The following is a 21,331-nucleotide window of genomic DNA, read 5'->3' as shown; positions in this document are numbered from 1 at the left end:
GCAACTCCACCTCCCTTTCTATTTCTTCTGTTCTTTTTGAACAAGTTATATTCTTCAATTGCTATATTCCAGTCATGGGAGTCATCCCACCAAGTTTCAGTTATACCTATCAAGTCGTATTTGCCTTCATGTAATAAGAGTTCAAGTTCATTCTGTTTGTTTCCCATGCTCTGGGCATTAGTATATAGACATCGAAGACCATGTGTTTTATAGTCTGGCTTTGTTCCTACATTGTTGCGGTCACTATTTTGGGGCACTATTGGAGCTGTTCTATGTACTGTGGTGCCTTGGCCTTCATCCATTGTTGCCTCGAGGTTTACGTCTCCCGCCCCCGTAAGATTCAGTTTAAAGCCCTCCTTCAGTCCACATCCCAAACTGAAACACAGTCTAAATGCGTATTAATTTCTGGGTCACCCATTCCGAGTGACCCTTGCAGCTCCGCAGCTGTCAAAATATGCTGTGGCCTTCATGGAAATAGGGACTTGCCGCTTTCCCCTTTATTTTTTCGCTCTTGGAATGCTGTGAAACGCCCTCGCACCTGACCTGCAAACCAGGGTTGAGTGGAATCATAGAATCATAGAATAGCAGAGTTGGAAGGGGCCTACAAGGCCATCGAGTTCAACCCCCTGCTCAATGCAGGAATCCACCCTAAGGCATCCCTGACAGATGGTTGTCCAGCGGGAAGAGGGATCAGGCTCTGCTGGAGGATCTCTGGTTGATTCGCAGAAGATCAGCAGCAACTCCCTACCCCCAATCATTTAGGAATAGCAGCTGCAACATCCTTCCTTTTTTGCCCACCCTAAATTAGTCTGCTGAACTCAACAAAGCTTGTGTGAAAGGTTGGGAAAAATGAGATGTGTGTATGAAAAGCTCTGCATGTGCCAGCAGCTCAGGTGCTGAAAACAAATTCATTGAGCAGGGGGTTGGACTCGATGGCCTTGTAGGACCCTTCCAACTCTGCTATTCTATGATTCTATGAAATACCTGAAGATGTGCTCAGAATCATCTTCTTCTGTAATTCTCCATCCACCCTCCTGTGTCATGGTTTTACCCCTCACTTGGTGAACCTTGGAGGGTCTGGATCTACTTTGTAGATCCTGTAAGCCTAAAATCTGCCCCCGCTATAAACAAACAGGGTTCCGAAACATGAACTTTTCTGGATTTCAAGGTATGTGATAAACAACTGTTTTTGTTAGGAATGATCCATGTTTTGAGAACGCCGTGGGCTTCCAAAGAACGCCGTACACTCAATCAATACCGTGTCTCCCAGCTGCCAAAGCCTCTGCTCATAATTTAAGTTCTCTCCCCAAGTGACTGACGATTCAAGCTCCTTTGCAGCACAGGCCTTTGCGTGCTGACTCAGGAGAAAGCCACACTGGGTTCAGTGGGGCTTCACCCCTGACAATTGTGCATAGCAATGTCACAGGTTCATGTTTTGGGGGAGGGGGGTCTTTGGGGCAAGATTCTTTCCATGGGACACCCTCCTTGCCCCCTGGGCCTGTTTCCCACCTCCCCCCAGAAGTAATAGAGCAAGGTGATCCACACAATGGCCACGGTTCATGTGCTTGGAGGGGACAGCTGAACAGAAATTCACAGCAAGGAGGCAGCACTCCAGGGCCTTGGCACATGCCCCACAATGCCAAGTCCTGGGGCCAACGCCACAGCACATGTTTGCAGCCTTTTCTACTCTATCCAATCATGCACACTGAATTTTCTGTAGCAGCAACAACAGTTTCCAATATAAAAAAGTAACTAGCATTGAGTAAACGTGTGAGAAATTCAGGCATTCATGTACTGGAACAGTCCTATCACAATAGCTGTTCCGAAAGGCAATAGCAGTATCAGGAGGCAGAGTGAGGCCCTCTAGTCCTGCCAATCACAACAAAACTGACACAAACCCAATTAGGAGGCAGACTTTCAATTCCAATCCAACCGTGTTGCTGGTTTGAGGGGACAGTATTTCAATCCTTGGGTATTTCTCAGCATGAAGTCTCCAAAATGACAGGCCCATTCGAAATTCTAGAATAAGCCATGAGAAGGGACCTCAGCAGGCACAATTCAGCAGGAGTTAAAACAGCACACCAGTTGACCATCACCAGACTACCCCAGGTGAAGGGTAGAGGGCCTTTTCTGCAGCATCCCCACAGTCTGCTTGACTCCTGCTCCTTTAAACGAGGTTGAACTCCTCCAGGTACCCTGCCAAGACGGCATCTTTAATGTCCTCAAAGACTGTGCCGATGTTCTGCGTGTCCGTTGCACAGGTGTAGTGGGGATAAAGGATCCGGGGCCTGCAGACCTCTTTGGAAGTCCTCACGCCAGCGTTGTCGTCATGGTCTGAAAACTGTGTGAAGATGTCCATGTACATTTCTAGGATGAAGCGCTTCGCCGAAGGGGCATCTTGCTTTGGGCCTGGAAATGGACAAGCAACGCAGCCCTCGGTGAGGACGTCAGCTGACCTACGGCGGCATCCAACCCTGCCAGGCACCTCTGCGCATTATGTTGCACTAACAGGACCCACCACTGGCACAGCGGGAAGCATCTGTTTCAGAGAATAACCCCAGAAATGAACATTTTGGCTCGTTTCCAGGGTTACTGGAGGAAGCACTAGCTTCATGTTTGGCCAGTGATGGATCTTGCTGGCACAACGTAATCAGTAGAGGTGGTGCATGCGCTGCCCTTAACATGCAGCCATAGTACATACCCACTCAAGAATTTGGCACAGCATTCAAGGCTCAGTCACAAGTAAGTGGGGGTGGCTTCGGAAGTGAAGAAGCTCTCCATGCCTTATCCCTTTGCACACATATCGCACACGTGGGGTGGGGATTACACTCGCTAGTCCTGCCCCAACATCCATGGGCTGTTCACCACCAATGTCCATGGGTTCAGCATCAACCCAGGGGCTGCCTTCACAGTACCGGGTTGGCGCCACCTCCCTCCGAAACCCTGCAGTTTTCCTCTCCCAGGATGGCATCAGGTAATCCTGACGCCAAGGAGGGAGCACAGGGTTTTCAGCAGCCGCCTGGGTACCACAGCCCCCTCTCCCCCTGCCCTCTTCCTGGTGGAAGGCGACCAACCACCACTCACCTTCCACCAGGGACATGTCAGACGTTCCTCCCATTGAAAACACTGGGGTAAGTCCCTGACTTTTTCAATGCGCAGCTTCCCAGGAAAGCCCCACAGTAGCTGCGAAGCGGCATCTGCGTCATGTAACTGATGCAGCGCAGATCCACACCCACTATGGGACTTTGAACACGTATAGGCGCCCCACCCCCACCACCGGGAATCCAGAGCATCCAGATTTTCTGATTGGCTACAACATCTACATACTTTCTGATGTTCCACTGGATGTACAGATATTGGGCGATGGGGACAAGGTTGGAGGGTGTGCAGGTGTTTGGGATAAGCCTGGAGGGCACCGTTCTGCTTCCTCCTCCCCATGCATGGTTATGCGGTCTTTTAGGTTGCAATCTAAATCACATTTACTACTAAGTCCCATGGGACTTAATAAGAATTATTTCTGAGTAAACACATGTAGAAAGTAACCCTTGGGTCAGTAACCCACAAATGTCACCCTTGGGTCAGTACCCAGGGCCGGGTTCTGTGTTGTCTAGGGGGTGTTTGTTTTTCCCTTAAGGTTAGCTCAGGCTCAAGCCCCCACCCAGGAAACCTGGGACACCAATTTAGAGATGTCTGAGTAGCAACCTCACCCACACACTTGAGGTATAAGTACTGGTATTTATTCGGATTGACAACCAGCAACAGAAGTAGAACACAGAACAAAAATCCAACCTTTTGGTCAACACGTCTCCCTCCCAAGGTCTAGGTAGGCCAGGGGAAGCCCGTGCCCTTTGTCTGTAATCCCAGTTAATCCCAGCAGATGTTATCTATGGTAGAGATGTTCCATAGGCATCTCCACCATACAGCTGGAAAATAAGCGTTTTTATCATGATTGGTAAAACGGCCCAAAACGCCTTTTCTGAGAGAAGCGCAATCCATGTCCATCCACCTCCAAATAGACCCATAGCATAATTGACATTGAAATGATTCCTCGTGGCCTGGTCTCCCATACATTTCCATGGGTCTACTCTGAGTAGGACTTGGCTTGTGTTTCATTATGACATGATGAAACTTTTGTTGTTTGCTGCCAATTCCATTCAAACTCAGAGGATGGACATAGAATCATAGAATAGCAGAGTTGGAAGAGGCCTACAAGGGCATGGATTGCATTTCTCTAAAAAAATTTTACCAATCATGATAAAAACACTTATTTTCCAGCCGTACGGTAGAGATGCCTATGGCTGAGTTTGAATGGAATTGGCAGCAAACAACAAAAGTTACATCAAGTCATAATGAAACACAAGCCGAGTCCTACTCAGAGTAGACCCATGGAAAACCAGGCCATGAGGATCATTTCAATGTAAATGATGCTATGGGTCTATTCGGAGGAGGATGGACATGGATTGTGTTTCTCTCAAAAAAGGCCATTTGGGGCCATTTTACCAATCATGATAAAAAAAAGTAGACCCATTGAATGAATGGGTCTCAAAGTAGTCTAACTCAAGTCGCATTCATTTCAAAGCCCCTACTCTAAGTAGGACGAATATTGGATATAATCCATGGACTCTAGATCGTGGGGTGGGGGAGAAAATGGATCCAAGATGGACTCTGAGCATTCCTGACCATTGGCCATGCTGGCAGGGGCTTCTGGGAATTGTAATCCCAAACATCTGGGATTACACATCCCTACCTTGTGAGGAAGGTTAGGCTGAGAAAGAGTGTGCCTGGAGGTTCGTGGCAGGGTGGGTTACCCCAAGGACCATGCTGACTGGGGGATAATAGACAGGTTGGGGAAGGCAGCTCTAACCACTACACCATGGTGTCTGTCTGGACAGAGCAGGAAATATTACCTGGAAAACCTGGGAAAAAAGCAGCCAGGTCAGAGATCATGATCTTCTCCTCCAAGATGTCCACTTTGTTGAGGAAGAGGATGATGGAGGTGTTCCAGAACCACGGGAGCTCCAGGATGGTTCTGAAGAGGTCGAGGCTCTCTCGCATCCGGTTCTAAGGCAAAGGAGGAGAGACAAAAAGTGAAAGAGAAACGCAAGCACGACTTGTAAGCGCCCGTGAGAGCGGATGCAAGCCAGACTGTTTTGTCTTTTTGGGGAGCAGAAACCGAGCTCCATGGCTCTCCTGTAGCCAAAACAGCACCACCCTCACACACAAGTAGCAAACAATGGGAATGAACCTGATCCTGAGACCCTGGAGAGCTTGATATCAGTTGGAGCAGAGCTGCTCCTGGAGCAGGCAGCACAAAGCAGTCAGTCTATGAGGCTCAGAAGACCGGGGGGGGGGGGGATCGCGTTTCCATTACCAGCGCTTTGCCTCTTGCTTCAGTCTCACAGGAGGGACGAGCAGCTCCCTTTTTCTTCACACAGGGCAGAAAGAGGAAGCAAGCAATGACCACGTGGCCCCATTCAGTGGGCGTTTTTATTGTGCTGCCTTTCTAAGGGCTCATCTACACCAAGCAGGATATTCCACTATGAAAGAGGTATGAAAGCGGTATATAAAAGGCAGGCGCCACACTGCTACTTTATCGTGATATTGAAGTGCACTGACAAATGTTGGGGCCCAGGACACATCTACACCAAGCAAGATATAGCACTATTAAAGTGGTCTGAAAGCATTATATGGTATGTGTCATGGCTTCTGTGTTTTATACACTGCTTTCATACCATTTTCATAGTGGAATATCTGCTTGGTGTAGATGAGCCCCAGGTCTTTCTTTGCGGATGGAAAATTGAGTAGAAGGCCCTGCGAAGAACCATGAGCAGCCAGCCGTGAGCATGCGATAAAACGGCATAAGAGAAAGCTTCATCTGTAATCACTCTCGCTATTTACAACGTCCAGGTCGTGAGTGCCGTTGCTTACAGAGCCAGAACAGGCACCACACACACACAAAGAGGGAGAAATTGACACGTTTGGGGGAAGTCCAAGCTTTGCAGAACCAGGAAAAAAAATCTTCAGAAAACAAAACTTTAAGGGGCAAACGCCCCAAAAACAGCCTAATGAAGACTGAGCAGCCACAGAATGTTGAATGGTTGTGGGGGTGGGGGGGATTGAAAACTGGGTGGGAGGAGGCATGGAATGGAGCGGCCTAGAGAAGGGCAAAGCCGGCATCCTGAAGAGAACACTCCACGCTGCAAAATTTTGTTGCAAGGCCCATTTGTTTCTCCCTAATCTCCGCCTGGTTCACTTCATTCTTCAACATTCCCAGTGATGCAGATTTGGGCTGGGGGGGGGGGGGTGGCATCAGAGCCACCAGCCTCCACTGGCTCAATTGCCCTGTTCTTTGCCAAGAACCATTTCTGTTCTCTGAAAATGAGAAATAAATCTTCTCCTCCTCCTCGGGCTCTCCCACACTGGAGGCCTTCAAGGGGCAGCTGGACAGCCATCTGTCAGGGATGCTCTAGGGTGGATTCCTGCATTGAGCAGGGGGTTGGACTAGATGGCCTTGTAGACCCCTTCCAACTCTGCTATTCTATGATTCTATGATTTCTAGGGTTATTTTTAGAAGTGCAAAAGCACTGTTGCACAAGCAGTCACCTGCAGAGGCAGAACAGCCCTATTGGGTACTGCCCAAAGTGAAAATTTATTGGATTTGGCTTATCAAATGCTTTTGCCTCAAAATCCAACCAACAAGCATTCTTTTAAACTTCACCTCTCGGATTCAAAAAAGTTCAGGAAGCAAAATTTGAAAAGGTCCAATATTCTCAAAAACATACTTTAAAAAAAGGGGAGTTTGATATTCTGAGAGATAAATGTACTTTTGTTTAAAAAATCAAAGCACTTATTTAATCTTCCTCGGGGAAAACACTCCATGCTGAATATCCACGCTGTGCAGAGGAGAGTTCCTGCACAACCGTTGTATTGCATGTTGTGTGGAGGGCTCCGTGGAGTTTTCCATTGCTTTGAGTTGACTTTTCCCACTGCTACAGAGTTCCCTGGCAAGAGTGGTGAAAGGAGTGAGTGCCGCTCTAGGAGAGCCACCGGGATTTTTTTATTATTATTTGGGGGGGGGGCAGCAATGGCTGATGGGATGCCATTGGGAGAACCAGGGGAGGAAAGAGGGCGGGAGAACTGTCAATCAAATGTTGCGATGGATTTTACTCTATGGTAGCCCACAGCCACACAACGGTGGAGTTAGAATATGTTGCGTAGGGAGTAGCTCTTAAAAACTCAACCGTTGAGTGGAGTTTTCACACTGCGTTGACTAACGTGTTGTCTGATCTGTGCCTTGGTTTGGGAATGCCTGGTGGATAATCTGGTCTCCCCGTGGTGCAGAGAATCTACACCAGCCATCCTCAACTGGGGGCCCTTCAGATGTGTTGGATGACAACCTCCAGAATCGTCCAGCTAGCATAGAAGAGCTGGCTGGAGGATTATGGGAGTTGTAGTGCAACACAACCAGGTTGCAGAACACTGATCTACACAGACAACACATTTCTCAACGGTGGTGTAAAAACAGTGGTGTAAAAACCGTTGAGAAACATGTGGTCTGAACTGAGCCCAAGTGTGCCAAGAGTGAAATAATTTTAGATTGAAGGCTCATGATGATGAATAGGTTGCTATTCTAGCTGGATTGGGTAACTCCGTCTGAGAGCAGTTCTCTGGGGCCTCCAGAAAGGAAGGGTCTTCTCATCACGATCTCCTTCATCTACCTGGAGATGCCAGGAGCCGAGAACCTTTGGCATGCTAAGCCGATGCTCTGCCAGAGAGTTAGGTTCCTTCCCTTAAAGACAAACCAAGGCTCCAGTCCTCATGGTCTTGGTTTCAAGGCCTGATTCAAATAGGAACACAGAAAGTCAGCCCCTTGGTCCATCTAGCCCAACTTGGGAGCTTCCGCAGGCAAAACAGGGGCTATACCACTAAGCTCCAGTTCCTCCTCAAGGAACCCTGGAAGCTCCCTTATACCAGATGAGACCGTTCACCTGCTGTTCTCCTCCAGGAACTGGTCATTATTGTTTCATTCCAGCCAGCAGAGGCTCTCGAGGGTTTTCCACCACTTGCTACCTGGAGATGCTGGGGTTGAACTGGAGACCTTCTCCATGCAAGCAGGTGCACCACGGCTGAGTTACATTGCCTTCTGGGTCCGTTTCAGAAAAACTGGTGTAGGACTATGCACAGTGGAAGAGCGGCATCACTGCAGCTGTCTGACTGGGAGAACCTATCCTGGCCAATATCCAAAGTAGTGCCGTGCCCAAAATTCCTACCACATTTTTTTGACCGGGTTCATTCCATTTGATAGAAATGGTTTTCGAAAAGTAATGAACAGTGAAGGAAAACCCAGAGAAGTTCTCATGGGTCGGGTTGGATGTTCTTGTGCTTACCTTACTTAGGAGGTGACTGAGAACTCTGCGCGACTACCATGCCTTTCATTGTCCATTCATCTCTCTTGCAGCCTGCCGCCTCCCTGGCTTCCCACTCTTCAAAGGAAGCCCAGGGGAAGACACCATTAGATCAAAAAGTGCAGCCAGCCTGAGAGGCTGCGGAGCAGTGGGGAGATGTGTGAGAAAGCACACGCATAGGACTCTCAGCCCCGTCACAATGATTTATGCAAGCTCAAAAACATCCCAAAAATAAATCATGGAAGACCCTTAGAATGAGGCCGAATTATAGAGATTTTGGCTCAGCACTAGCTCCACATTTATGCTGGAGTGGGACCCAATGCTGCCTCCCTCACACCTGCATGGTAGAGGATGCAAGATGGCGGACAACCTGCTAACAGTTGACGCTGTTGTCACTTGCTGTGGCAACGCAAAAAGCCTGAAAAACCACTATGAAAAAAGGCCAGCGTGTCAGACTGGGAGTTGGGAGATCCGGGTTCTAGTCCCCACTCGGCCACGGAAAAAAACACTGGGTGACTTTGGGCCAGTCACAGACTCTCTCAGCCCAACCCACCTCACAGGGTTGTTGTTGTGAGGATGAAATGGAGGAGGAGGAGGATTATGTACGCCGCCTTGGGTTCCTTGCAGGAAAAAAAGGCGAGATATAAATGAAATAATAAATAAATAAATAAATAAAAATAATGGTGAGCCCTACCTGCTGGGAATTTCTCTTCCTTCTGGAGAAATTCAGTGAAATTGTCCTCCTAATTTCTCTGTCCACAAAGAGGGTGGAGAATTTCAAGGTGCCATCGGCGCACAGCTCTAATCCAAAGAGCAGTGCTCATACTCATAAGATCTCATGCTCAGGGGGCTGAACCGTGCCATCCTTAGCTGGCATAAAGCCCTTGGAAGAATGGCCGCTTTGGTTTGGGGCTGCACCTGTTGACCTTTCCTTTCATAGAATCATAGAAGAGTTGGAAGGGGCCTATAAGGCCATCAAGTCCAACCCCCCGCTCGATGCAGGAATCCTCCCTAAAGCATACCTGACAGATAGTTGTCCAGCTTCCTCTTGAATGCAGCTTTCATCAGTCTTATTCACATAACCAACGGGTTTCTTGGGGACCGAGGACCCAGAGATGTGTGCCTGGTGGATAAGCACAATCTGGTTTCCCTGTGGTGCATAGAATCTACACCAGCCATCCTCAACTGGGGGCCCTTCAGATGTGCTGGATGACAACTCCCAGAATCCTCCAGCAAGCATAGAAGAGGTGGCTGGAGGATTATGGGAGTTGTAGTGCAACACAACCAGGTTGCAGAACACTGATCTACACAGTTAGGTTCTCATCCAAAGTAGCCCAATGTAAACATCCTGCAGGCCATTTGAATGCCATCAGTTTGCTGGAAGTCTCCAAAATTCCATTTCAGCGCACGCACACACACACACACAAGGGAGGGGAAATCCTCCCGTACTTCACTGCTGTTCTCCTCCAGGAACTGGTCATATTCGCTTAGAGAAGCCAAATAGATCAAGGCAATCACGTTTTCGAAACAGTGGATCCATTTCCGACGCTCTGACCTCTGGCCGCCAACGTCAACAATCCTGGGAACATAGAAAGTGCCTTTACTCTGAGTCAAACACAGTGGAGGCAGGTGGCTCCAGCGTCAGTGGGGCGGTGAATCTGCTCTGGGTTTCAGTCAGAACTCTAAAGGAGCTCTCTGAGGGGCTGATGGATTCCCCACCCCACTGACATCGGAGCCACCAGCCTCCATTAATCAGACCAATAGTCCCTCAAGACAGTGCCTGGCAGTGGCTTTCTTGGGTTTCAGACACAAGCCGTTCACCCCACTTTGTCGGCTTATGCTGAGAATTGAATTGGGGACCTTCTGCATGGAAAGCAGGTGCTCAACCCAGCAAGAAGTCACATCTAGATCTGCCATAATTCACACTGGGCCCATTCAGAAGACATCTTAATCCATGCAAATAAGGCTTTTTGGTTTATTCACCATGGTTAAAGTAGTGGTTTAAGGTGTCTTCTGAACACAGCCCGGCTTTCTGGCTTAACCACTGTGGTTAAAGCCATGGTTTATGGTGTCTTCTGAATGGGGCTATTGTTGAGTTTAAGGCTGCAGGACAGACATCCCTGAAAAAATAAACCTAGCAGGAACAAAATTGATTGACCTAAGGAGGAACTGGATTTAGAGTTGTGAATGATTTGGAGGTAGGTATTGGGTTCGAATGGAGACCATTTGCTGCGAGGCCTTCAAGATCTGTTTGGCACACAACTACCTGGGACCCCAACCATAAGAACAAAAGAAGAGCCCTGATGCTGGATCAGACCAAGGGTCCATCTAGTCCAGCACTTTGTTCGCACCGTGGCCAGCCAGCCATCGACCAGGGACCCACAAGCAGGACATGAGTGCAACAGTACCCTCCCACCTATGTTCCCCAGCAACTGCCTCTGATTCTGGGTCCAGCTGTATAGGATGCTGCTGACTGATGAGTTTAAGATGGAGATGTCATGCGATTGACATTACTGATTTGTTGTACTAGTTTGATGAATCCCTTAATGGGTTGATCTCTACACTATCTTGCTATTCATGTATTATTGCCTCATTATGCATCACTTCCATGGCTTCAGGTCTGCCTGGCAATGATCAGACCTGTCACTTTTCTAATTTGACTCACCTTAAGGTTACCTTTTGCACCGAAAAGCAGTACTCATTAATGCCGGTCGTCGGCACGCGGGTCCTCAGGATGTCCTGAGAACTCGGCACATAACCATCCGCTGCGATGCGGTCCAGGTTGGACAAGAAACTGAAACACAGAGACACCAAAGTCACCACAAGCAAATAAGACAGGGGTCCCTTAACTCACTGCCCCCCCCCCCCCCAATTTGGAATTTGCCTGCACGGATCAATCAGTTCAGACTGGCACACACACATGTACACATTGCTTCTTGCTCCACCTTCTGAATGCTAGGTTCATGTTTGTTTGTTTTATTTATTCATTCATTCAAAAAAGGCTTCCAGAGTAGCTTTAAAAAATTAATAACAAGACAATCCTAGCCCTCAAACTTACAATCCAAAGGACATAATCTTATAACACAAAAGGAAAAGAGGCAAAGAGGGAGGACAAAAAAGGCAAAACCCAGGCGCTGGTTCTTCGTTTCAAAGTCCACAGGAGTTAGTAGCCTGCACCAAATAATAATTCCTAGCCTGCTGGGGGCTGGCAGAAGAGAGGCGGGACTCTCCCTTACAGCCTGCTGAGTTTCTATGCTGGGTGCAGAAAAGGGTTGGAGCTCTTGGGTTATTCTCCACCAGCCCACTGGCCAGCCTGCGTGGAATTCCAGGTGTTCACCTGCAAGCCGTTTCTTCTCGCCTGCAGCTACCAGGCTAGTGATTATTATTATTATTATTATTATTATTATTATTATTATTATTTATTTATTTATATAGCACCATCAATGTACATGGTGCTGTACAGAGTAAAACAGTAAATAGCAAGACCCTGCCGCATAGGCTTACAAGGCCACCCACCCCGAGCAGCAGCCCGCCCGTTTTTTAAAAAGGCAAGAGGGTCACGATGTGCAGGGGAAAGACGCCACCATCCTACAGATTTGTTATCAACAGGTCAAAATGAACTGTATCAGCAGAGGGCTTTGGAAATTAGACTGAAGCCTGCACGAAGTTAGCCTCAGGGACGCAAGAGGCCCTATGGATGCGGAGCGGAAAGCCACGGCTATAAAACACGCCCTCCAGCATTTCACCCACAAACCATAGGGATGCATCCTAACAAGCCTTACCTTCATAAAAGCTACCCCTGCCTGAGCACCCACACTCTCTCCAGCTGGGGTCGCCCTCCCCCAAGTAGTATATCCATGGCAGAAGACAACATGTTGTCCTCCACCTCCTGCACTGCTGGATTTCATCCACCCACCAGGACAAGACAGCCAGAGTTCTTTTGAACAAATATATACTAGAGGGGGGGAAACAGCCCATAGCCGTGTCCTGCAATATGTTATTGACAATTCAAACTATAACCTCAGCAGCTGCTGTTATGTGCAAGAGACACAGTCAGCTGTGTGCTGCACATGCACTAAAATTAGGGCTGTGCACGGACCCCCAGATTTGATTCGGACCTTCCGAACCAGGCCCGATTTGGCTCGGGTTGATTCGGACCTCCCCTGATTCGCTTCAGTTCTGTTTAAGGGAGATCCGAATCACCTCAATTCGCTTCGGATTCAGGATTTGGATCTGAAGCAGTGCACAGCCCTACTAAAAATGCACCTAGTCCTCATTCGGAGATTTCAATTCTAGAGACTCTGGGGAGGGGGCTGCTAGCAACTCGCCCTCACAACCTTGCAACAAGGTGTTTCCCCAAAGACAGAGAAATAGGGGCAGCAATTCACTAGGGAGGGAGGGAAGCGCCCATCGTGAATAGGAAAATGAACAGTGGGGAAGCTTACGAAATCCAACATTTGCAAATTCCTATACAAAATAAAGGGATTCGAACCTCTGGGACTGATGTTTGAATTGGAACTTAGGTACCCACTGGACTTTGCACTTCTCTGAATGCTGCGGCGCAGCTCTCAGTGCTTTAAATGTATCAAAACACAAACTTAAAATGTGTATTTGAGAGAAGGCCACATTTAAAATTAGGAGTGAGCCAAAGTGGTCCTTCCTGCTTCACCATGTTCTTCAGATATGGTGAAATACAGACAGTCATTTGGCTATTTTTCCAAAGGCAGGGAATAGGCAGAGAAAGAAAGAGAGAGAGAGAGAGAGAGAGAGAGAGAGAGAGAGAGAGAGAGAGAGAGAGAGAGAAGCAAGGGGATAAAAAGAAAAAAGAGAAGGTGAGCAAGCACACTTTTAATTAGCACTGTGCACCACCTCGGGTTGAATCCCTGGATCCGAGGCAGGCCGATTCAGCCCACCTCAGCCCAAATCTGGAGTGGTACCAGGTCAACGAGGCACCTCGAGGCCGAGGCAGACTGGTACTGAAGCCTCAGAGCCACCTTGGGGCAATTTGGGGCAGTGCTGGGCCATTTCCCCACCCACCCGCCCCCAGGAAAGCTGGTACAAGGGGAAATGGCCCTTTATGGCCACCGTAGTTTACAGCCATAGATATAATAAAAACAGAGAGCCCCTGCGATAACTTTAAATTGCTCTCAGGAGGACACATTTCCAAGTAAGTCCCAGTGGCAGCGGCTCTGGATTGGGGGTGAGGGGACAGCAAGCGGGGGTGCAGGGAGTCAGGAGTCCAATGGACTCCCTAATATTAGTAGTAGTAGTAGTAGTAGTATCCTGCCTTTTGCCCAATACTGGGCTTCAAGGCAGCCTTACAAAATTTAAAACATATACATTTAAACCTAGGAAAAGAAATGTACAAAATTTAAAATTAAAATAAATAAATAATAATAAAACAATATTAGAACATTAAAAGTTGAAAATACATGACAATTTTACCAGTCCTTAACATAGATGGAGGGCCAGATTATTCTCCAAAGGCCTGCTGGAACAAAGAAGTTTTAGCCTGCTTCCAAAAGCCCATCAAGGAGGGAGCCAGTCTAGCTTCCCCGGGAAGAGAGTTCCAAAGCACTGGAGCAGCCACCGAGAAGGCCCTCTCCCGTGTTCCCACCAGGCGCGCCTGTGATGGTGGTGGGATCGACACCCAGGAACCTGCAAGGCTGACCTCCTTTGGCGCTGAGGTGAGCCCCCCCCCCCGAAGCACCCCGAGACAAAACGTGGCTATTTCGGAGGCTTCCGAGGCAAGTTGTGGCGCAGCTACTTTTAATACATCTGGGACTGTTGTTTTTTTTAAAGGCAAGGTAAGTGTTGCCCAATGTTTCAGTTATTTTCCCCTCCCAGAAACCTTTCCCATTTTCAGTATCTGTTTTGGGACTCAAATGGTTCAATCAGAAGTGTTTTGACGCACCCCAAATTTAAATACATATTTTTGGAAACAATTTGTTCTAAAAATGGAGATGAATGCAGAACTGGAACTGAAGAGACTCATGGATAAGAATGTGCAAAAGTGAGATGGACTGATCCACCCATCCTTATGCAGGCCCAGTGTGGGGTAATGGTTAGAGTGTTGGACTGGGGCGACCCGGGTTCTAGTCCCCATTTGGCCATGAAGCTCACCGGGTGACTTTGGGCCAACCACAGACTCTCAGCCTAACAGGGTTGTTGTTGAGTGGATAAAATGGAGAGGAGGAGGAGGAGGAGGAGCGGGATCATATCACACCATAATTTCATTTATTTATTGCTTTTCTCCATCCTGGGAAGGGAAATCTAAACAGAACAAACAAACCAAGCAGGGAGAGAGAAGAAGGCGCTCACTACGCAGTGGAATCCAGTAGGTGATACTCCCTCCGCCTCCGGTAGCAGGTCCTGATCCCGGTGTCCTTCCAGAGGCTTCCGATCATGCTGGCATGGCATGCCTCCATCATGGTCATTTTGTAAGCGTCCACTTCCAGGAGGAGCTTGGCATTTTGCTAGAAGCAGTGAGAAAAATAAGGATTGCTCCTTGTAAGGCAGATCTGTACAGGCCGTGAACCACTAAGCCAAATGTGGACCCAGCCAATGGGTTCTCAATGACATTTCCTCGGTTTTGCTGCCTGCCTGTGACTGTCCACGACCCTCAGAGCTAGGGTGGCCAATGTGCCTCTTTTACAAAGCACCATCCCCTGAAGGGCTGCCTGGCCCAAGTCCAGTTCCCCATCACCAGTTAGCAGTGGGATAGCAGGCTAAAAAGGCAAGCACACAGGTTGGCCAGTCACAGTCCAACAGACACGATGATGAGATGTACTGAGCCAGTGTGGTGTAGTGGCTAGAGTGCTGGACTGGGAGTCAGGAGATCTGGGTTCTAATCCCCACTCAGCCATGGAAGCTCACTGGGTGCCTTTGGGTCAGACACAGACTCTCAGCCCAGCCTACCTCACAGGGTTGTTATTGTGAGGATAAAATGGAGAGGAGGAGGAGGAGGAGGATTATGTACACCACCTTGGGTTCCTTGGAGGAAAAAAGGTGGGATATAAATCTAACAAATAAGTAATTTCTTATTTACATTATAATAAATACTTTTTAATTTGCATCTAATTCTATAAATTGGCACCTACAAATTTTATGCAAATCGTTGATCTTTTTTTGGTGATGCCTTGCCTCTGTTTTGGCAATACATAAGTGGCCACCCAGCCATATTTATGGGAGGAGGTCTAGCAGTGTCTAGCAGCCATAATGGGAAAATGGAACCGCCATGTTGAGGAGCAGTTTACCTCTGAAAGGGGATATATGGGTTTTGTTAAATCCATTCCATCTGTGTTTTGCAGATTATTGGACATATGTCAACCCTTGAGCCACTCATTGACAGAAATGGATTTATTTTAGGGAGGTACAAGAATTCCCTTCCACTTGCACAAGGGAACATTAGTACCAGAGTGCAACTCTGCAGGTAATGCTAATGTGAGTTTCAAGTCCACATGACTCGAAAGGAACCAGTCCGTTGCAGAGTCCATTGGTCGGATTTATAGAATCCATTCCACATTTCTCCGGCCCACAGGCCTCTGAATACCAGTTGCTGGCGAGGGCTTTTGACGTCCTAGGTGTGGCTTTCCAGGCGGACCTCCAGTCTGATCCAGCAAGGCTGCTCTTTGTGTTGTTACTCACCACATTCTCTGGCTCAGCATAAGCAATCCGGAGGGTGTCCATGGCCTGGATCATGGCCTGGATGGACATGAAGATGTTCTGATGCACAACCTTGACAAACCCTTTCCGGTCCTCTTCCGTGTATCCCACCCCGTGGATGATCCGCATCTGTTTGATGAAGGTACTTTTCCCGCTCTCTCCGGTACCTAGCAGGATCACAGAGTAAATGCAGGCGATCCCAATTTGCTAGAGAGAAAATCCATAAACCCGCATATATATATCTGGCCCTGGCAAATCAACAATTTCCCATTTTCATATGGCATGACAGGATCAACCCATAGAACTCCGGGTTGTTTGCAGCAGATCAGCAAAGGCTCCCTGAGTCCCAGCTGTCTCACAACTGCAAAAAAACCGGTGCAGATTCCTCTCCTAAATTAGGCTGGGGGAAAAGCCAAGACTGAGTTGATGAGTGAAAAGGCCTTGCAAGCCAGCTTGACTCTGCTCACAAATTCTTGGGCTGAGTGTGTGCTCAGAGGCACAAGCTTCCTTCGTTCTTAAGGAAATCCACCTGCCTGAGCCTTTCTTTCCCACCTGGCATCTTGGGGCTCTAGTGAAAAAGAAGCACAGCTCCTGCAAGCCTGAAATCCACCCGCCGCTGTGCCCTGGTCACTTGGAGTCCTCCAGGAGCGAGTCTTTTAAATCATTCTTCTGATTTAAGTAGAGTGCTCCAGCAATTGCCACACTCTGGAATATTCCACGTTGATCATTCTGAACTTGCCATCTTGGCTACAGCACCCATTGCAGTGGAAAGTGGCAGAACCCAAAGTGTGCTGCTTTCAAGTATTTAATATTTCTGTTACGCTGATCATAACAGAATAAATTAAACACACGTACACAGTGTGAAGGCGGCCACTCAGAGACAGATGAAGTCTCAACTTAAAGCACAGAGCACACAGATTCGTGGAAAAAATGCTGGGGGGTTGCCAGTTTGCCCCCGCCGCACGCACACACCCAAATCTGGCATAGGAGATCTGGGAAGGGCGCACAACTATTATTATTATTATTATTTATTTATATAGCACCATCAATGTACATGGTGCTGTACAGATAACACAGTAAATAGCAAGACCCTGCCACATAGGCTTACAATCTAATAAAGTTGTAGTAAACAATAAAGAGGGAAGGAGAATGCAAACAGGCACAGGGAAGTGTAACCAGGCACCGGGTAGGGTGAAGCTAACAGTATAGAGTCAGAACAAACTCAATATTTGAAGGCTATAGGGAACAGAAAAGTTTTTAGCTGAGTTTTAAAAGCAGTGATTGAGTTTGTAGTTCTCAAGTGTTCTGGAAGAGCGTTCCAGGCGTAAGGGGCAGCAGAAGAAAAAGGACGAAGCCGAGTAAGGGAAGTGGAGGTCCTTGGGCAGGCGAGAAGCATGGCATCAGAGGAGCGGAGAGCACGAGCGGGGCAATAGTGTGAGATGAGAGAGGAGAGATAGGCAGGAGCTAGACCGTGAAGAGCTTTGAAGGTCAGCAGGAGTTTATATTGGATTCTGGAGTGAATTGGAAGCCAATGAAGAGATTTCAGAAGTGGAGTGACATGGTCAGAGCGGCGGGCCAAGAAGATGATCTTAGCGTCAGAGTGGTGGACAGAGACCAGCGGACTGATGTGAGACGAAGGAAGGCCAGAGAGAAGAAGGTTGCAGTAGTCCAACCGAGAGATAACCAGTGCGTGAACTCAGTGGTGGGGGTCATGCTTCACACACTGAAGGTCCCAGGAAGGACCATTACTGCCCAGTTAAGATTCAGGGACCAGGCCTATAGGACCCAAAGCTGCATATGTTAAATTTAGAAATAATTACTAGGATTTAGATTTCACAGGAGGCAAAGCCAGCCAATTAATTTCTCATCTAAATAATCTCAAATACAATCTTCAATTAATTTACACCCTGCCCCAGATCATCCCAAACCAATGGGAAAAGATTTTTTTCTAAGCCATGTAGGGAGAAATTGGGAGGGGGGGATGCAGCATGTGTGGAGGGGAGAGAGAGAGAGCGCCATTCCCAATTGCCCTTGAAAATTTCCAACTGCATGGCAATTAATTTGAGAAAAAAGAAACACTTTCCATTGACACCAGTGGAATTCACATCTCTGTGGAATAAATCCAGGGCTCTGGGGAATTGATGCAGGGCAGCCCCCGCCCCCGTAGGCCCAGGCCTAACAACACCCCTGGTCCCAGCTCAATCCCCTGCATCTCCAGTTGAAAGGATCAGGTGAGGGGAAGAAGACTCATCTCTGTCTGAAATCTTGGAGCGCAGTTCCCAGTTGGAATGGACTAGGGTGACCATATGAAAAGGAGGACAGGGCTCCTGTATCTTTAACAGTTGCATAGAAAAGGGAATTTCAGCAGGTGTCATTGATATAAACGGAGAACCTGCTGAAATCCCCTCTTCATCACCACAGTTAAAGCTGCAGGAGCTATACTAGAGTAACCAGATTTAAAAGAGGGCAGGGCACCTGCAGCTTTAACTGTTGTGATGAAGAGGAAATTTCACCAGGTTCCCCATATATACAAATGACTCCTGCTGAAATTCCCTTTTCAATACAACTGTTAAAGATACAGGAGCCCTGTCCTCCTTTTCATATGGTCACCCTAGAATGGACAGTATTGGATTAGAGGTAGACAAATAGCCTGGCTTCTTCTATACATAAAATTGGGTGAGGAGAAAAGGAGAAAACTGCCCTTTACTCCTAAAAGGAGAAAAGGCAGTGTAAATGGCGGTTGTGCTCTTCAAAACTTCCACTACCAAAGCCCAAACTCCAAAACGTTTGGTTTTGGTATGTTAAAGTGATACACACAGCCATTGGCTCGGCTGTTGAGGTGCTATGGAATGTTTAGGAACATTCCATCTGCTCAGCTATTTTAGGAACCGTAAACAAGGCCTAAGGACGAATGGACTGTACCATCACTCTCACAGTCTTGGTCCCGATTCAACCTGGCGTGTGACTGTTAGGCAGGTGCAACAGATGTCCATTATACAGAATATGTTGTGGGAAAGGTTGGAAATCATGGAGTATTACACTTTTTAAAAAGAAATAAGCCTGCATGTGTAAATCACATTGTTCTCTTCACTTGTTTACATTGGAATTACTATCAAATGCAAGAAAAGGAATAGAATTGGAAGGAACCTCAAAAAGTCCTCTAGTCCAACTGGTGCAAGAAATTCTACTGCTTCAGAATCCCTGATATGATTTTACTATTATTTAATCGTAAGGTTTACGTACCACCTTATTTGTTAAAACAAAAAATCAAAGGACTGCACAGCAGTTTAAAACAAAACCATAAAACAATAAACTAAGAACATAAAAATAAAGCATTACAAAACTGAAACAATAAAAGATTAGGAAATAAAATGACATAATTTAAAAGGCTAGATTAAAAAGATGTGTCTTCACACCTTTCTAAAGGTTGGGCAAGTTGGGGCCAGTTGTAGCTCTTAAGGGAGCCCATCCCACCATTTCAGGGCAAGACAGAGAAAACTTTTCACGTGTGCCCTCCAAAGGACCTCCCCTGAAGATCTAAATACCCTGGAGAGGCTCATAGAGAGGCTATCACTGAGATAGCTGGGCCCTAAACCTTGAATTGTGCCGGGGAAGCAAATGACAACCGGGGTAGGTCTTTGAAGCCAAGTATAATATGATCCCAATATTTTTCCTCTTCCCTCCCCATGCTTTTTTCCTTGTGCGCCACATCTTTTTAGATTGTAAGTCTGCGGGCATAAACTGATTCTTTTACCAATTGATTGTAGGCTGCTCCTGAAGCCTTGTTTGTTTGAAGAGTAGGATAAAAATACTTCAGATAAATAAATAGAAAGCAAAACCCTTTCCTTGTTGTCTGTCTTCAGCAGCTCTTATCAGAACACAGAATGGCTGCAGCTTTAAATAAATAAATAAATAAATAAATAAATAAATAAATCCATCTCTTCTCCAGGCTATACATCCTTGACTCCTTCCTATTCCTCACAGGACTTGGTCTTGATAATCTATCAATTATTCTTTCAGTAGGTATTCAGTCTTGATTGATCTCTCAGTTAAGTTTGCATATGGCTAAAAATAATATTTATGAAGCCTTGCAGCATCCTTTGGGTTGGATTCAGACTTCAAGACAACCCACTGAAATAACTGAGATTGCAGGTAGTGAAGACGAGCCTACGTTCCACCGATTTAAATGGGTCTACTTGAAGGCAGACTAAACGTGGATCCAACCCATTGTAGTTGGGTTTTTTGTGGGGCTGTTTTGCTTCTAAAAATAATAATACATGTTTGCATAGCAAGCATCTTTGAAGAGGAATTTCATACTTCTTAACTGATTTGATGAATCAACTAAGAACCCTGGTTTATATATTAAATTCTTTTTAAAAAATGATTGGCAGATCTCAAAGGGATCCACAGAGTACAAATGGATGAAGTTAGGGAAGGAGAAAAATGTATTCGTTTTTTTACTTGCTCTAATGGAAGGCATTCAGGCCAGCTGCTGGGTAGCCCATCACCCTTGCCTCTGGGCTCTCTGGGCTCATATGTAGCTCCTTACCAGAACGTTGTTAAGGATCGAAGAAGAAGAAGAAGAAGAAGAAGAAGAAGAAGAAGAAGAAGAGGAGGAGGAGGAAGAGGAGGAGGAGGAGGAGGAATAGGAGAAAAACTATACACTCACCCAGCAAAAGCAGCTTCAACTCCCACCTATCCCGTTTCTTTTGCTCTTGCAGAAGCCGATTGATTTCTTTATCTATCGCGATGGCATTTTTCTGGTCTTCCGACAGAAAGCAGAGGCACCAAACCATTGTGGCAGGAAGGCTGCCTCACGCCAGCCCCACCACCAGGATCAGGCAAAACCCAGAGGGAAAACGCACGACGCAAGGATTCGGAAAGCAAAAAAAGCGGTGGGCAAAGGTTGTCACAGATGCCCAGTCCAAGTTAATTAGCGCCCACTCCTTCTTGGGAGGAGGTGTCCTGCAAGAGATACTTTGAGATCGACTTTCAGACGAGGAGGGAGTCCACGGCACCCATCATAGAAGCACACAAAAGATCCAGGGGCGGCAACATTAGGAAATGCAAAGGCACAGTGCATTCCTTGCACTGTTGGAGTGCAACATTAGGAAATGCAGCAACAAAAAATCCTCCCAGCAATAGCCAATGTTGGAGATGAAGAGAAACACATTTCTTGGCTGAGATCAGATGCGTGGCTAATTTTCTGGATGTTTTGCCACCACTGTCCAAGACTCCGTTTAGCACAACCACTCTTTGAA

The 21,331-nt window shown here is 47.1% G+C and overlaps 1 protein-coding gene across 1 annotated transcript; it reads right to left on the bottom strand.

The window, feature by feature from the left end:
* Window positions 1-1,732: 1,732 nt before the first annotated feature.
* On the bottom strand, window positions 1,733-20,925 carry LOC134413241 (guanine nucleotide-binding protein subunit alpha-15-like). The gene is made up of 7 exons (XM_063147376.1): window positions 20,740-20,925; window positions 16,053-16,237; window positions 14,727-14,881; window positions 11,071-11,199; window positions 9,855-9,984; window positions 4,908-5,061; window positions 1,733-2,409 (listed from the first exon to the last, which is right to left on the bottom strand). The coding sequence occupies exons 1-7, from the start codon at window positions 20,864-20,866 to the stop codon at window positions 2,168-2,170; spliced, it is 1,122 nt and encodes a 373-aa protein (XP_063003446.1). The 5' UTR covers window positions 20,867-20,925; the 3' UTR covers window positions 1,733-2,167.
* Window positions 20,926-21,331: the final 406 nt, after the last annotated feature.

Source organism: Elgaria multicarinata, chromosome 23 (genome assembly GCF_023053635.1).
Source record: "Elgaria multicarinata webbii isolate HBS135686 ecotype San Diego chromosome 23, rElgMul1.1.pri, whole genome shotgun sequence".
Taxonomy (NCBI): domain Eukaryota; kingdom Metazoa; phylum Chordata; class Lepidosauria; order Squamata; family Anguidae; genus Elgaria; species Elgaria multicarinata.
The sequence above is the reverse complement of the archived record's forward strand: the minus strand, read 5'-3'. Positions and strand labels throughout refer to the sequence as shown.